The sequence below is a fragment of the Macaca fascicularis genome, chromosome 1, assembly GCF_037993035.2.
Source record: "Macaca fascicularis isolate 582-1 chromosome 1, T2T-MFA8v1.1".
Taxonomy (NCBI): Eukaryota; Metazoa; Chordata; class Mammalia; order Primates; family Cercopithecidae; genus Macaca; species Macaca fascicularis.
In genome coordinates, this window is record NC_088375.1 from 164,807,608 (window position 1) to 164,825,377 (window position 17,770).

The window sequence follows — 17,770 nt, forward strand, 5'->3', positions numbered from 1 at the left end:
TACCTGGGGCTAGGGTAGGAAAGGAGATTAGAATGGGGATTAATTGTGAATAAGCAGGAGGGACTTGGGCATTGGGTAACAGAAATGGCCAAAATTAAATTGTGGTGATAATTGCACTTCTCTATAAATTTACTAAAAATATTGAATTGTACACTTAAAATGAGTTAGTTTTATATTATGTATTTCACACACCTAAATAAAGCTGATTTAAAAAAAAAGAATTGTCTAAGTAGCTTTAGAGACAGGGTCTTGTTCTGTTGCCCAGGCTGGAGTATAGTGGTGTGATCATAGCTCATTGTAGCCTCAAACTCTTGGCCTCAAGTGATCCTCTTGCCTTGACATCTCAAAGCACTGGGATTATAGGTGTACACCACTACACTTGATCCAGAGTGGCTTTTGTTCTTTGCTTGCTTAGCAAGGAGAGTGTGAATTCTTACTTAGCCAGTTTTATCTCATCACTCACAAATCTAACTTGTCATTCCGCTGCTTAAAACCATTTCATCAAAACCTCCTATTGCCCACAAAATAAAGACCAACTATGGTATAAGAGCCCCTTCACAGTTTCTCCTCTGTCTACCTCATGGTTACTCCTTCCTCATGCTTTCTCTTTTACATATTCAACCACTTGTGACATGGAGTTTTCTCTATGAGCAACACTCATTCTCCTTTTGCCCATTTTAAAATTCCAATTTATGGTTTGAAAGACTCCTCAGGCTTCACCTGGACTTTACAGATAGGACTAAGAAATAGAACTTCTCTTTACTATTTCTCGGCCTTCATCACATCTCCATAATCCTATGTACTATGCTGTACTGCATATAATGCTTCACTTGTCTCTATTCCTTATCAGACCTTAAGCTTCTGAACAGCAGGGGCTCTTTGTACATGGTGTCTCTAGTGTTAATCCTTGTGCTTGACACACAGTCAGTCCTGAACAAATGTTTATTGAATTGGATTGAATTAAAGGTTTGTATTTCTCTAAAATTTGCCCAAGCACCAGAGGCGATGAAGAGTTTGGATTTCTGATGTTCTATCTATATGTTAAATACAGCTGAAATCAAAGCAAGTTGGACCTGTGTGAGGGTTGGAAGAATTACTGGTTTGATACAAGATTTCTACCTCATTGAGATTTGAGGAAGATGTAGTTTCCACATTCTCATGCTGTTCTAAACCCATCTGTTCTGAAATTATTATTTTTACTCTACTAGACCTCCAGATGCTATATTTTTGCCCTGGTAATAGTGTTTTTTATGCCAATGAATAAATACAGACTATCAGTCTTTACTCAACTTATATTGATTGCTAGTGGCAGAAACAAGTGACACAAAATAAAACTGACTACACCTAACATGCCTTCCTTTTAAAAATTGACAAAATAATCATAATTTTTGGTGACAAAATTTAGATCTGCCAGTTTTGGCTCAAGAAGAGTTGATTTGATTAAAAAGATAAGACAAAATAGGAGGAACCTTAACTGTCAAAGTTTGATATAGACAAAAAATATGGCTGGTAGAGTAAATTTATGAAATTCTTGAAGTTCCAGAAACCTGTAACTTCTGAGAAACATATTGGAATACATATTCTGTTCTCTGAGGCACTACTAAAAGGCATAACAACTGGCTTCTCTTCATGAGATGCCAATAAAATGATGAAAGGCAATACAGTGTACACCGCTACACTTGGCCCAGAGTGGCTTTTGTTCTTTGCTTGCTTAGCAAGGAGAGTGTGAATTCTTACTTAGCCAGTTTTATCTCATCACTCACAAATCTAACTTGTCATTCTGCTGCTTAAAACCATTTCATCAAAACCTCTCTATTGCCCAGAAAATAAAGCCCAACTATGGCATAAGAGCCCCTTCATAGTTGTTGTTCACATCATGCCCCAGGTTCCTGAGAGTAGTCTAATATTATGAAGAGAGAAAGGGCTATATGGTATTTGTATCTTGGAGAATGGGTAACCACATACTGTACTGCCTTTTTCTTAAGGGGTCGTTTTTGTTGTTTTCTTTATTGAATATGTTTAGCCAAATTCTGGCATAATATGCATATCCTACTACTCCTGAATGTAAAATCAATAGCATATATTTATAAAAGAGTTCAATACAATTATTTCAATAAGAGTAAATGCATATGAAAACATCTCATCTTATTACCATTTTTACCTGTTTTTTTAAAAAGTATATATTGAGGTTGAAATTATATGAAACTTCACAGATAAACACAGTCAGTATTTTGTTAAACTGGTATGCATGATTCCTCTTGGAATAAAAGATTAGAGTCACACAAATATTGTGAATGAATTTACAATCACTTATGATTGTTGGAGCACTAACCAGGACATATAACATGGACAGTGGGCAAAATAAATCATGTATTATATTCAATTGTATTCATTTTAACCTTTTACTTTTATAATCACTTCTGCTGATTAAGTTTTAAAGAACTTTAGCTTTGATAACAGTTATTCAATTTACTTGTTAACTTCTTTTCATTAAGAAAAATTTCCTTTATGCTACACATACAAGTTTTCAATTGTTATATATTGTCAAGACCAGAAAGACAACATGGTTTACTGCAGTAAAGTTAATTATTCAACAGTCTACACACTGATGCGGACTTTCATTGCCGCTGCATAAGATTTTTAAGCTTTAATAATGAAAGGTCCAGTTTCTTACTTAGACCATCATAAAGTCAAAACAGCAATGTTTCTTTAATCTTTAAAGCTACTTTCACGCAGAATGTTTTAAGTAATCTCTTTTTAAGTAATCTCTAAAATAAATTTCGGAAAGCTAAATAAATTGATGGCATCTGAAGGGCACTGAGAATTCATAAGAACACATTATAAAACTACACTAAGATAGTGCAACTTATTCTAAAGCAATGTCAGGAATTTACAATTTTGTTTTTAGAATAGCAATATACCTTTTACTTTTTCAGTGATATATTCAATATATGTGACAATGACAGAAGTCAATTAGCACATAGTATACACAGCTAAAAACAGATGGTACAAACACAGTAGACTTAAAATTTTTACATATAGATCTTCATAAGTACTCATGGAAAAATCAGCATTTACACAAGTTTAACAAAAAATCAACATCTACTTTCAGATATATGTTTTATACAAAGAGTTACACATTCTAAGGCAATTTTATATTTATATATTTCACATAATTGAAATTCATAAAACAGAATAGAAATATTCAAGAAAGTACATTTCAGCTCCAATAGCATAGGTTTTGCAAAAAAATGTGTTTCTTTCCTAGGCAGTAAAATGAAATAGAAACTAAACAATAGGAAAAGCCTGTAAGCTCAATGTGTCCTGCTCATACCTGTTTTATAAAAAGAACCTTTGAATTGTATTTAATCAAGCACTAGCTCCAACACAGTCATTGTAAATTATTTGTATTTTGCCTTGTTCCAAAAAGGAGTTAATACGGGATGACGAGTGAATTTGCTGTACTGCATTAGGTATCAGTAAGAAGATGGTGACCCTTGTATGTTGAATTTCAATCTTTTCAAAATTTCAATATGAAATATATCCTACTTCTAAACTATATGTATAAAATGTTAAAAGCAAATGAACCCATTATGTCGATTGTTATTTATTTAGCAAAAGTACCATTACAGAGACTCATTTTATATGCAAATTGAAATGCTATAAGTCATTGAACTGCACGAAAAGCCAATATGGTTAATTAACAAATGTATTTTAGAGCTAGAAAATAACTGTTTCACATTAAATTACTTAAGATGAAAGGATACATAAAATCAATCAATCACCAGCGCTTCATATTTTGACTTGTGCCATCTGGGAACTTTGCAAAATAAGTCCACAATGGAACATCATCAGGGAGTATGACAGAAAAACGAGGCAATTGTATTCAGTCTCTGAAGAATTTAACAAACTAGAGAAATTATCTTATTTACTGCATTAGGATGACTTTTAAAAGATGGCTTAGTTTGATCCATATAAAAAATATACAAATTATACACAACAGCACCTTAACATAACAAATAGTGAAATCAATCAGATAAAAATATGGTTACTGTTTTTTTGAGACTGATAAAATTTCATATTCATTGAAAGTTATGGCAACTGAACACACTTGGAAAAAAATCAGGTCTTTCTATATTAGTCAGAAATGTCATTGTTAAACTTTAACAAAGACCAAACATTTTGTAGATACTAGGCAGTAAGAAGGCAGCCCCCATCAGCAGGTAGCGCACCAAAAATGTTTGGTTTCGTAATATAGTGTGGGAGAACTACCTCTACAAAGTCTATTCGTGCTGATGCTCCTGATGCTGCCATTTCTGGTGCCCGAAAAGCTGCTCCCTCCACATCCTCTGTTGTAGGTGTCACTGTATAGTCTCAGGCGATTGGGCAAGGGGCACACTCTGGATCTTCAGATGCTAAGATGAAAAAAATCAATTTCAATGCCCAAAAGATGGAACTCCTAATGCAGAAGGTGACTAAAATAATTACCAATTGGTTTACAGTACAGGGTGGTAGAAAGTTTACTTGTTTTAATGTAATTCCATAGAAATAGGTTTTAAGTAATATTTTTGTAAAGAGGCATAGTTCTAGGATTAGGAAAAATGTTAGATAAAATAAAAACAGAAAATTAAACTCAGCGTGGAATTGGACCAGATGATGAAAAACATGCATACCCCCTGAAAGGAGCAAGCAAAACTTTCATATGATGATCATCAGGTGATAAGCCATTGTCATGAAAATAACTTGCTCACACTATCACTTCCAAGCTTCTACTCATTTCCAATAACCCTCTGCGACAATAAGCATGATTAATGCATACTGTTTAAGGCATAATAGAAATGGACACATTGATATTTTACTATGAATTTTAATGTCCCCTACACTCTCTGAAAATGACAAAATTTATGAATTTCCCTTCTATGAAATTTTCTTCTCCAGTATAGTGGTTCAAATCATATTAAGATAATTCAGTTTAATCTCCATAGTGTTTGAAAAAGATCTTATATGAGAAAACACTGAAAGACACCAATGAGAGAGGTATATGTAAATGAACATACTGTAGAAGAACACATTTTATTATATTAAAAGAATTTTGATTGAAATAATGTTTTGGGTTGTAAACAAATAATTATTCTTCCAATATATTTTTCTGTTAAATATTTAAATAGCAACTTTTGCCAGGCATCTCCATGTTTTGATAAAAATATGTGTAATTTGGACCTTGAGAGGAAAATTTAAAAACCATTGACCTGAATGCAGAATGATAAATGTATATATGAGAACAAAATCATTTATAAAAATATTTAACATCTCTAGATACAGCAATAGCTCAAATTAATAAAGTATGGCTATTTGGAATTAAATCATTTAAGTAACCACCTTTTTAATTTAAGAAATTGGCATTTTTATAACAGTCGCTTTTACAGCTTGTGCACCTGACTCCATTATATTTGATATACTGTAGAGTAACAAATGATCAAAAGTCATGACAGATTCTTATTGAACATAATTTTTCAGTAGGAACCATCCTGAATCAATTAATCATGCTATTACTCTACTTTAATTTTCTCCCCATTTCTTCCAGAAAATCCACCAATCACATTTCAATTAATGACTCACACATATTTTGTTTACAATTTTTTGTGTACTACATTTTATTCAAACTAATTAAATGCTAGAATTTTACCAACTTGTACTAATTTAAACGTTGGATATGCTCAGACAAATGCAATTATGACTACACAGAATATTAAACGATGATTGAATACATTAGCTGCATTAGAAATTTCTTTTTGCTCCATCTAAAGAGACTTTTATATTTTACATTAAAAAATGAAAATATAATGTTTCATAACAGTATGTTTGCAAACAACTGAAATTAGTGCACATGAATCTTAAAATATTTTCACAATAGAATGTAAGAAGTATAGTTCTCAAATCCATATAATTTTTACTTACATTAGAAAACTTTGGTAAATACTCTAAAGGTTGAACAATTTCATGTATATAATAGGTACACTGGGAATATACATAGATTATTTGAACAAAAATTACGTATCTTCATGTTTAATTGACAGGCAATACATAAACAGATTCTTTGTGAGAATATTTTGTCTCATGGATTTTGCTATACGTTGGGTTTTATATTTATTTTTAGATGGAATATTAGTCATTTAAAAGAGGTGTTTACAGATTGATATAGCCATTTCACATGATTATCTTAACTCTCTCAATGTATGTTTATAAAGTTCACATTCTTATTTTGCTGATATAAGGAAAATAACAGCATGTGTAAAATGTTACAAAGAATATTATATTTTTATATTTTAAATACTCGACTATATTTTATAAATTACACATGGATCATGCTACATAGCTCAAAGTCAAACTCAAATTGAATATAATTATGCATTCTGTGCATTTTTGAATGATTCTGAAATGTGAAACTTGATCCTGCTGAACTTAAAACAATTAAATATTAGTATTTTGTCTCAGATCTCTCTGCCGTATCATTTGATCTTCTCATAGGGCATACAGATTGTTCAAAAATAAAATTGTCTAACAGAACAGTAATATAGCAATCAATATTCTCAGCCCACTATCGAACCAGCCAAAATTTAACACCAGCTGAAAGCTTAAGGTATTACAGCGTGCAATTTGGTTTTGAAGATAGGGCATAAGTATACATCATTTTCTTTAAACATCAAGATGATCAATACATAAATCTTTATAATGGCAAGCAACATTTTATTCTTTAAATACATTGTATAAATTTTCCCAATTTATGCATCATTTGTGGTATAACATTATTAAAAGTCAATGAATTAAGAGTATATTTTTATTACAAAATGCAGTCATCTGCTAGAGTAGTGTTTAGCTAACCATTAAGAAAATTTACATTATATAATTTTTGGCATATAAAAGTTTGAGCTAAATACATGCAATTGTGTTCAAGTTAAGTCATGCTTGCTCTAAGATATGCCTTATAACATTTTCAAATATTTTGTTGATATGTTAAAGTGTTTCAAAAAACTTAACAAAAAATGAAAGCATAATTATCTATGGATTCCAAGACTCTACAGAGGAGGGAGTGAGTGCTGTAAGAGGTGGAAAACGGAGGGAGTGATAAAATCTGTTTGGAGAATTCAAGAAATAATTTTGAGAGCTAACTTATAATTTGGGTCTTTATTTCTCCATAAGCATTTACTATACAAAAAAAAAAAAAAAAAGAGAGAAGTAGTTCTAGGCATTGGGAATTGCATGTATACATTTATTAAAACTTTAAAGCAAATAACTTATTAGGGATGGTGAGATTTTTTTCATAAGGGAGTTTAATATGGAGGGGATTGTTGGGAGATGAAACAATTTGCCTTTTGTCGCTTTAAACCTATTTCTATACCTCACTCTTTTGTATTCAATCTCAAAGAAAGAGTTCATCTACTCAGGTAAAATTCTTACTTGTATACTTGATACCAGGCTCAATCAACCTCTTCTACAAAGGACCTGGCTTGCTAAATTTTCCCCTTTCTTCTTTGGCGTTATTCTCTTTACTGGCTCCCTAATCTTGGGCTGTGTGTACTCGACGCCTCTGCTACCTCCTGTTCCACACCTAACATGTAAACCTGATAACTAGCACAAGTTGACATTTATTTCTTCTTCACTGAACTAAAATTTATTGAGCATCTACTGTGTGAAGGCAATGTACTAAACCTTCTCCCAGGCTGAAAAGGGCAGTCTATCTTACTTCCTCACCAACCATTCATTCATTGTCCCACTGCTCTCTGAATTTTGAGCCCCTCCACTTATCACATCTGCTTTGGTAATGTAAGATGGAAGCTAGAAATGACTCCCACATCTGCTGTTCCCAGACTGAACTTAGGCAAGGTATTTGACTGTCTTGAGCTATAATCTTTGCAATCTGTACAATGAACATAATGACACTTTCCTCAATCTATTATAATGAATCTGAAAATGAAATATCATACACATGCCATGCTTTATCTATTGTCTAGCACATGAAAGCCTAAGGAATTGTTATTAGGCATAAATGTCCAAAAGTCCTTCCGATTTCAAATCCAGATAACATTTATCAATTTTTACCTTTGGGATCTCTTTGCTGTCTTTCACTATTGATTATTCCCTGTATCAAAGCTCTCTACTCTCTTGGAGTCTACGACAGGTGCCTTTCCTGCTTCACATCGCACTTTACTGTCTCTTTCAGGGCTTGTTCTTTGCCTGTCCCATAAATGTTGGTTTTCTTTTTTTTTTAAGTGTATTGTTCTTATCATTCAGTATGTGAGGATGTGCTCCCATAGTTTCATATAACATATGAGAATAATAAAGACAAAATATAGACTTCCAGCCCAATTATCTGTCTTTGTGCTTCAGTCTTCTATCTAACTGTATTTCAGGTAACTCTAATTGGATTCCTCAAACTGAATTCATCATTTCCTCTCTGAACAAGCTTCTTACTTGGGATTTTTTTAAACCTTCATTGATGATGTCACCATCTACTGGTTCATTCAAATCAGAAATCCAGAGACCTAGATTAGGCTTCTCCCTCTCATTTCTAACATCCAAGTAACCTTAATCCTGTGCCAATTTTGTTTCCTAAATATTTCAGTAATTTGTCCCTTTCTCTCCATCTCTGTTAACAAAGTTCTATAGAATAATCTGAGTTTTGCCTTGATTATTACAATAACCTGTTAATTTATCTCTTCTTCCTCAAAACTCCACATGATTACGAAATGAAATTTAACCACATCATTCCCTTTTATGGACTGAGTTGTGTTACCTCAAAATTGATATGTTTAAATTTCAATTCCCGGTCCCTCAGAATAAGACTATATTGAAGATAAGTATGTAAAGCAGTGTTTAAGTTAAAATGAGGTCACTAGGGTGGACCATAATCCAATGAGTGATATCTTTATAAAAACAGGAGATTAAGATATACAAACACCCACCCACCCACCCACCCACCCACACACACACACACACACACACACAGAGAGAGAGAGAGAGAGAAAAAACCATGTAAAGACATAGGGAGAAGATGGCCATTCACAAGCCAAGGAGAGCACGTTCAGAAGAAACCAACCTTGCTGACACCTTGATATTGGACTTCTGGCCTCCAGAACTATAAAAAGATAAATTTCTATTGTTTAGGCCAACAAGTCCGTGGCACTTTGTTATGGCAGTCCTAGAAAATGAATACATGCCTCTATGTATATTTCTTCAAGAGTTTCCCAGAGCACATAGGATACAATTTTAATGTAGCAACCCCCCACAGTGTGACCGTATCTCCCTATTCAGCTTCCTCTTTGATGACTCTTTGCCATCATGCTATACTTCACCAACTCTTAACTGCTTTCAGTTTCAAGTACACACTATGTTCCTCACCTTTGTACCTCTGCTAACACCACCCTCTTCATCTGGCTCAACTCTATCAGTTCTTTAGACTCAGTTTAATCAATATCTTTCCAGGAGCCTATCCTTACCCTCAAATGACTTTTAAGAAATGCACATAGAAAACTTGTAAAATATTGATACATAGAAAAAAAAAAGAAAAATTACCATAAACTCTTAGCCCTAATGTGAGCATTATAACTGTTTTAATGATTTTCGTTCCAGCTTTTTAAGGCCTATTTTATTTAAACAATAGAGATTTTATTGTACAAAATTTTGCATTCTGTTTTTTTATTTGATTTGACATTTTCTTTTGAGCATTGTCCCATCATTAAAAAACAATTTTAATGGCTTCATAATATATTCCACCATGTTGGCTGACTTCAATAAATGTAATTATTCTTCTATAACCAGAAATTCAGAAGATGTTTTTGATTGTTCTGGGGTAAAATGATAAATGGTATGGTATGTTTTTCATACCTCTAACTCTAGACCTCTCTCTGGTCTCTGGATCTGTGTATCTCTTGGACCTCTTCACCAGGGAATTTCACTAAAACTTCATATATTCAAAATGAAACTCATTATTTTAATCTAGTACCTGTCCCATCCTCCAACTTTCTTCAAACTTTTTGTATCTTATAGCATAATAAGATTTTGTATTTTATAGCATAATTCACCCAAGCACCAAGCACCAAGTCTTTCAAGTTAACAAGTAGTGAATTATCCTTGACTTTTCTTTTCCTGCCACCTTTCCCGATTCAAACTCAGTCATTTACTAAAGTGTTTCGGCTCTATCTCCTAAGCATACCTTGTATCTTTCCCTTCTATTCCACATTCCACTGCCATTGATTTAAATTGGTTCTCATAATTTCCAGGCTATTGAAATGGTCTCTAAACCCATCCTTTTGTCTTTAAACTCCTCAATTCCACCTTCCTCAGATTTGCTTCATAACTGTTCGTTACCCTTGAAAAATACAAACCTGATCACGTCACTCCTAGCTTAATGTTCTTCAGTGGATCATTGGATCCTTCAAAACCAAGTTCCAATCCTTTGGTGTGGTTCGGTACTAGGTACCTTATATATAATGTTATTCAATCTTTCTCACAAACATCTGAGGGAATCAGCCCGAGTTTTCTATTTTACATCAGTGCTTCTCAGAAAATGATATTGTGATTATTACTTATGAGTCTGTGCACCTGATTCCATCCCAAGATAGAAAATTTGAAAGAAGAATCTATAAAAACTAAAAATATATAACATGTCTAAATATCTATGTTGGCAATATCTTCACTATAGGTTCAAGGTGGGAAGAATATTAAAAGAGAGAGGAAACTAAAGAATAAAGAACTTGTAATAAAATCATAATCAGAACGAAAATAAAAACTATTTTTTCACATTTCTAAATTCCTTTGACATTGAGGTGTATGATAATTTTATAAATTTCTCTATGTAATAGAGACTTTGCTAGTTTATTTATTCCAGTGTCTCAAAGAGTCTGAAAAGTAAATGACATTTTACTCCTACTGTGAGCTTAATATATATAAATTTTTCAAGGCTTAGTTGATTAAGAAATGTTGGAAAAACAATATATACCTTGCTAAAATATTATTATTCTAAAAATAACTCATAAAATCACAATCAGTGATAAATAGAGGTATGCAGTCATCATTTCTAACTGGAAATTTAATGGAGACTTGGCAGTGAGTAATCACTACCAAAGGAGCACTAATGCAGAATTGACGTTCAGTGCTAATGAATTAATTTTGAGTCTAACTGAGAAGAAACTTTGCTTTGAATGACATCACTACGAGGCATGCTTATTGCTATGATTTTTGCTATTATGATGCTTAAGAATGTTCTGATGCTTTCATTTTATAAGATGTAAAGATCCTTTTATTTAGGGCACAATTACAGAAAGAAGATTTAGGAATAGAAAATGATAAATAACCCTTTGGAATCAGGAGGTCCATGCTTGCAAACTCTGAATGCCATCAGAGTCTAACTTCCAAAAAGTAATTAAGGTCACTTTGGGAGGGTAAAAGTATATACCCTTTCATTACCAAGCCTGCTGCTTAGTTAACACTTTGCTGGTTCTCCACTTTCCCTCCAGTTTGATGCTGCATTTGCAGACCCTACGCCTCTTCCACCTCTGACACAACAACTCTGTCTCCTTTCAAAGCCCAAGCTCCCATAAAGAGCTCTTAGCCTTAGTGGAGATAAAGTAAGTAGAAGATTCCACTTTCTCTCACTTTCACCATCTATTATTGTTTTCTTTTCAGGTGTAGTGATTTTAAAATAGACAAACACAATGAACCTTTGTCATTAGAAGACTCACCCTCCCGGGCTCTTCCTTTCCAACATTTGAGTGTTAGAAATAATAATATACGAAAGCAAGAGCATTGTGTTGAATTTATCTTGGGCTTCATTCTTTTGCCATTTGAGAATGTGTCATCTTGCCAAATGGTAACTGATCCACTACTGAAAGTTACGGGTACCTTCAGACATAGTTAACTATTTCTTTCCAAACTTTCTATCTGCCACAAAATGTTATTTTCCATTTGGCAGAGGCACCTAGGGAGCTTTGCTTTCACACATTACTGCTGGTGAATCAGGTAATCCTGGCCACAGGCTGGTTGCCAGGTCACTCCTGAGGTGACTGGTATTTGTTCGATAGTGCTATTTCTCTTTATCACTTATGTAAAAGGAACTGTCTTCAGTGGCTTGCTTACTCTGATGGTCTCAAGGTGCTTAATTCCTTGGCTGTAGCAATCTGGTGCCTATTAGTGCTGGCACTTCAAATGTTCACCATAGTTGTATTCTTATTGGTTACCCTTAGCTCTTTTTTTCTGATAGTTAGGCATCATGCAACCAAGTGCTCGAAACAAAGTACATTTTAAACAAATACTGACTGCATGTTGTGCAGATGTTGTATTGACCATCTGGTCAACTGAAGCCTCTATTGGAACCATCGCTGATATAAAAGCACCTTCCCTGGTGCTTAAGTTACCCTTTTGAAACAAGGAAAGTTGTTTTCTCTAGGTTCATTGGGGGTAGGGTGGAAGTAGTTCCCCTCTACTGGGATGTTCTCAGGTGAAATAACCAGAGTCACCTTGTTTTATGCTTTTGTTATATACTCATTCTGTCCCTAATGACTAATGGCAACAAACAACTTTCTGATGGCAAACAGATGCTGAGACTTTTTCAAGGACCAGCAATCTTTGTGCCCTCATGCTCCTCTTCCCTAGAAACAATTGTCATTGTTTCCCTAGGACAGCAATGGTTGTCATATATTCCCAGTTGCCATAGTAAGTCCCACCCAGCATTATATTTATTGGCCTAAATATTCAGCGTTCCTTAACACATGACAGGGTATTGCCTCTATTTGTTAGAAATTCCTTATAACCAGTGACAAATAAACTGTAGCCATGTATTTTCTTCTTCAGTTACAAAGTTCCTCATGGAAGACTAGAGAATGTGGATACTCTGTTTTATTCAGTGTGCCATCACTAGTAGAAATATGGCAAATTGTCTTTTAGTCTGCTAATGTAATTGCCATGTTGCCCTATCTTCTGACACTTCAAACACAGGGCTATGGATAGTTGATGTTCTCTTCTTAACATTAAAAAACATGAAATAAATTTAGTGACCAAATTACTGAGTGCTGACTGTCACAGTATTTTAAACACCCAAATGGGCTTCACTAGCCTTCTGTTCTGGCCAATATGCTTTTTCACACACATTTTAATAGTACATGTTTGAAGCTGTGTTGTTGAATATCATTATAGACTTTTGTTTTTAGTTTTATGAAGCAAATTCCTCCATCCATCTATTCATCCAACTATTCTTCCAACTATTTTATTCTACATACTTGCTACTGCTCTAGGCAATGGAGATAGAAATATAAAAGACATTCATATTTCTATCTATGAGTCCCCATAAGGGAACTCATAGACCTGCAAGGGAAACAAGCAAATAAATAAATAATTCTAGCACAATGAAATTATTATTTTTTTATTTTTTTGCTAAGAGAGCACATAGAAGGGATGGCAGAACCAGTTTGAGTGGGTCCGGAAAAGGCTTTCTGAAGGAGCTTTTCTTCATTGAGCCATAAAGGATAAGTAAGTTAATCAAAGAGTAGAAAAAAATGTATCAGGCAGAGGGAACGATATCTACAAAGGCCCCAAGATAAGAGTGTAATTTAGGGTGACTGAAGCATGCAGCATGAGGAGAGAAAGGAGAGACAGATGATAGGCAGGTCATGAAGGGCCATTATCTTAAGGAGTGTAGAAACATTTTCTTGACTGTCATTGAAGTTATTATGGTTTTTAAGGTGGAAAGTGACATTGAATTTGCATTTTAGCTTTGGAAAAACAGAGAGGAGTATGGCACAGTGGAGGCAGAGGAATAGTTGATTTTAATAGTTGAGGCAGGAGATAATGATAACCTGAACTAATGCAATGGTAATAGAGATTAAGAGAAAAGAGTAATTACTCATAGTTGTAACTTTACACTTATTTATGTAGTTATTCTGTTAATATCTGTTTCTCTGATTAAATGTAAGCTACATGAGGACAAGATAGTGTTTACTTTTGTCCATTACCATATTTCCTATGCCTAACACAATGCGGGACATAGAAGTGCCTAATAAGTATATTTGTTGAATGAATGCTCTAATGAATGAATTTAAAAAGTGCAACCTATTAATGCATATCTTGCACTGGGCAGAATACTAGGCAATGAGGATACAGAGATAAACAAGCTAGGCAAGATTCCTGTTCTCAAGGACAAGTTTTTAAAAGGGGAGAGACAGGTAAAAAAATAAGAGAACTTGTAATATTAACCAGTGTTATGCAGAAATTAAAATAGTTTTTGGAAGGTGTCTGGGGTCGGAATGGCTGCTTTAGATTGGAGGGTCATCAAGGACCTTTTGTAGCAAGTGACATTTGATTTGAGATTTAAATGATAAAAAAGGAGTCAGCCTCTGGGGGCACAGAGTTCCAGACAGAAGGAAATGAATAAGCGAAATAGATTTGACAGAACTTGTTGACTGATCAGATGTGGGAGTAAGAAATAGACCTAAGATGATTCATAGGATCTAAAAAATGTTATTTCTATTAACTGAGCTTGGAGATACTGGAAAAAAGTACAGATAGCGATGTAAATGATGAATTCAATACTGAAACTTTTGACTTTAAGGTACCTGTGATGCATTGAAATACATGGATGATAATTCACCTCTAAAATATACTTTCTTTCATTCTCACGCGTAAGTGGGAGTTGAACAATGAGAACACATGGACACAGGGAGGGGAACATGATACACAGGGGCTTGTTTGGGGGTGGGGGGCTAAGGGAGGCATAGTAGGTGACGGGTTGATGAGTGCAACAAACCACTATGGCATGCGTATAACTATGTAACAAAACTGCACATTCTGCAAATGTACCCCAGAACTTAAAATACAATAAAAAAGATATGAACCATGACTCTAAAAAATTATTACAATTATGTTCTCTAGGTGAAACTCCTTAACTGGCAATATCTTTAGTTAACTGCATTTGCTGAAAATGTTCCAAATACTTGCAGCTATTCAGGGCAAGTAGACTCTGTTCTGATGATTCAGAATTTTCTGTTAAAGTGGACATTCAAAGGTAACATGACTATTAGTTCTTGGTAGGCTTTGTCCAGGACTAATTATTTCCAGGCAGAAATCTGAATATCTGGGGTCTTTTACTGTACTCCTCCCTATAATGATCAGTGAAAATACTCAGTTTTAATTTTTGATTTTATTATAAAAAGTTTCATTTCCGTTGAAAGGAGCCTGATTTTTTAAGATCCCACTTGCTATTTTTGCCCATCATAATAATCTATATGCCATCTATAAGAACACACTACCAGTTTTCCATGTTCAGCCTAGACTTGAGGGTCTGGTTAAGAGTTGTGTAGTTTACTGCAAATATTTTTCAATATTATCTTGGGCCATAGATGGGTTTCCTTTATGTTGTAAATGAGAAGGGTGATGATTAGACTTCTTCACCAAGGATACTTTTGTGGTTAATTTTGAAAGGTGGTATGCTAATGTCCATCCAAGCTAGACAGTGCTCTTTGTGTACAGACATGCCAGAGACTGCCCTGCTACCCTGACACACAGCTACCATGGATCTGAAGAATTACCGCAACAGAGAAGGCACAGCTGTAAGTAATTTGACCTCATAAACTTACCCTGTTTTTCAGATAACTTTTAAAAAGTACCAGAAAGCTACACTGTAGCAACTGATTTTATGAAGTGTGGGTAGGGACTGACAGGCACTTGTCTCTCAACTGTAAGAACACCTGTGGTTTCCAGCTCCACCACACACAGACACTGCGGGGTATAAGGCATAAAGCAAAGAGCCTCTGGTTTAGAATTAAGATTCTCCATTAGCCTTTTCTGTTATGGCTATTCTAGTTGGATACCTCTAGGGACAGCGGGATCCTGCCTTCTGTTTCACTTCTATGGCCCAGCTTAACACTTTATTCCCTAGCAGATATCCTTGAACTTGATTTTCTATCTCCTTGGATGAACTCAACTTTTATCAGATCCGTTTGTGAGGTTACTCCTTTTTGGTCTGATTTCTGCTCTCATGTCTCTGTAGGCTGGACTTGTTAAATTGCTTGTCATGTTCAGCAGGACTCAAAATGTAGATTGAATCTGTTACTCTTTAGGAGTCAAAATCCATTAAAAAGTATTTGAGATTCTTTAGTCACCACTGCAAGATTTTTCACTAACATTTTCATTTTTCTAAATCAATATGTTGATACAAGGTCATATTAAGTTGTGTCTGCTGAATTGTTTAAGAATGCCATTTGCTGAATTTATCTAAAGAACATTGTTTGTGAACATTTTCTAGAAAAATATGAACTTTATTAAAGATGTGGCAGATAAGAATGCAAAAATTTGTAAATTGCCAATCGCAATTGAAGTAATTAAATGGCAGTCCTTTTCAACTTTTCTATTTAAAAATGCTTTGTATATAAATAAAATTAAAATATAACTTTCATAAATTTATAACTAATTATTTCATATATGCTTTTTCATTGTAGTTTTAATTTTTACAATTGTACTTATGAGAGTGTTTTCCTCCTCTTTCTCACACTCTTACTTACTTCTCTCCTTGACTGCAGCCTCAAGTACCCAAATATATAACCTATAATTTATTTTTTCTCATATAAATTCTAAGATTACTTCTTTTAATTAAAAGTCTCTGGAATTCTAAGGAAAGTTGGTTAGACAAATATTTAACTTCATTAATGAATAATTTGGGAAGAGGTAACACTTTTGTGATATTAAATCTTTCCATATAAGAAGTGATATATGCCTTTTCATTTATTCAAATCTTCTTTTATGCCCTTCAGTAAGAATTTATGGTTTCATTTCCTAAGCATATGCCTTTGTTGTAAAACTTATTCCTAAATACTACATAGGTTTTGTTGCTCTACAGGGTTGTGCAATATTGGTCACATTGCTCAGTCTCCTTAAGTCTTTTCTTCCTCATCTATAAAATGGGAACTGATAATGGTACCTATATTATAATGATACTATGTGAACTTGAAGTATTAATACATATAAAGTACTTTAGTCTAGTATCTGGCAGGTATAAAGCACTGAGAAATGATGAGGTGAAGAGATTCTCCAAGCAACATGGAAAAAAATGGTCCAGATAGAAAATACAATGCCAGCTGACTCTTTAGGAAAATAGAATTCAACAAAGAATGTATTTCAGGTAGTAGTAAACTTTTTAAAGTTTAAAAAACAACAAATAAAAACAAAAACCCTGATGAGAGTATTGATGTGTGCATAAACAAGGAAATATACAATAGGAATAGAAGGTGAATCAAATTTTGTGAGTTTTGGAAACCACTGGAAAAAAAAGAGAATTGAGCTCATAAGTTGGCTGTAGTAGAAATAGAGATATTCAGTGTAAATCACATCACTTAGTTCAATTTAACTTACTGATACTAAAAGATTAATATAATTTCTCCAAATATTAATACATATTATTAAAACCTAAATTAATTAATTTGAGTAAGTTCTCTAGGAAAATTTTCTTGTTGGTTTTAAAATGGATTAAAATTAACATATCATACTGTCATTTAAAGAAACATTTTCCCCTTTTTGAATTCCTTATTTCTTTCTCAACTTTGTTAGCTCTTGACAAAAGCATTACTTTTACAGAAAAGTTAACGTTTAAATTTATACAATTTAGCTAACAAAACCTTCCCCAAAAGTGATTGATTTACACTTGTCAAAAGAAATGGACTTAAATATATATCAGAATCCATTAACGCTAATTGCCATCAGAGCAAAATAAAAGGGAATAAAATCT

General features: G+C 33.8%; 1 protein-coding gene across 21 annotated transcripts in view; it reads right to left on the reverse strand.

The window, feature by feature from the left end:
* The window catches only part of LRRC7 (leucine rich repeat containing 7), a 553,605-nt gene that overhangs the window by 237,935 nt on the left and 297,900 nt on the right, over positions 1-17,770 (reverse strand). For 3 of the 21 annotated variants that reach the window (XM_045369029.3, XM_045369028.3, XM_045369024.3), the window contains exon 8: positions 2,389-4,415. The exons of 17 other annotated variants lie outside the window; for them this stretch is intronic. In XM_045369029.3, coding sequence (XP_045224964.1) covers positions 4,409-4,415 — 7 coding nt within the window. In that variant the 3' untranslated portion in view covers positions 2,389-4,408. Of the gene's footprint in view, positions 1-2,388; positions 4,416-17,770 lie in introns of those variants that run through there. One more of the 21 variants, XM_065520337.2, reaches the window with a different exon arrangement.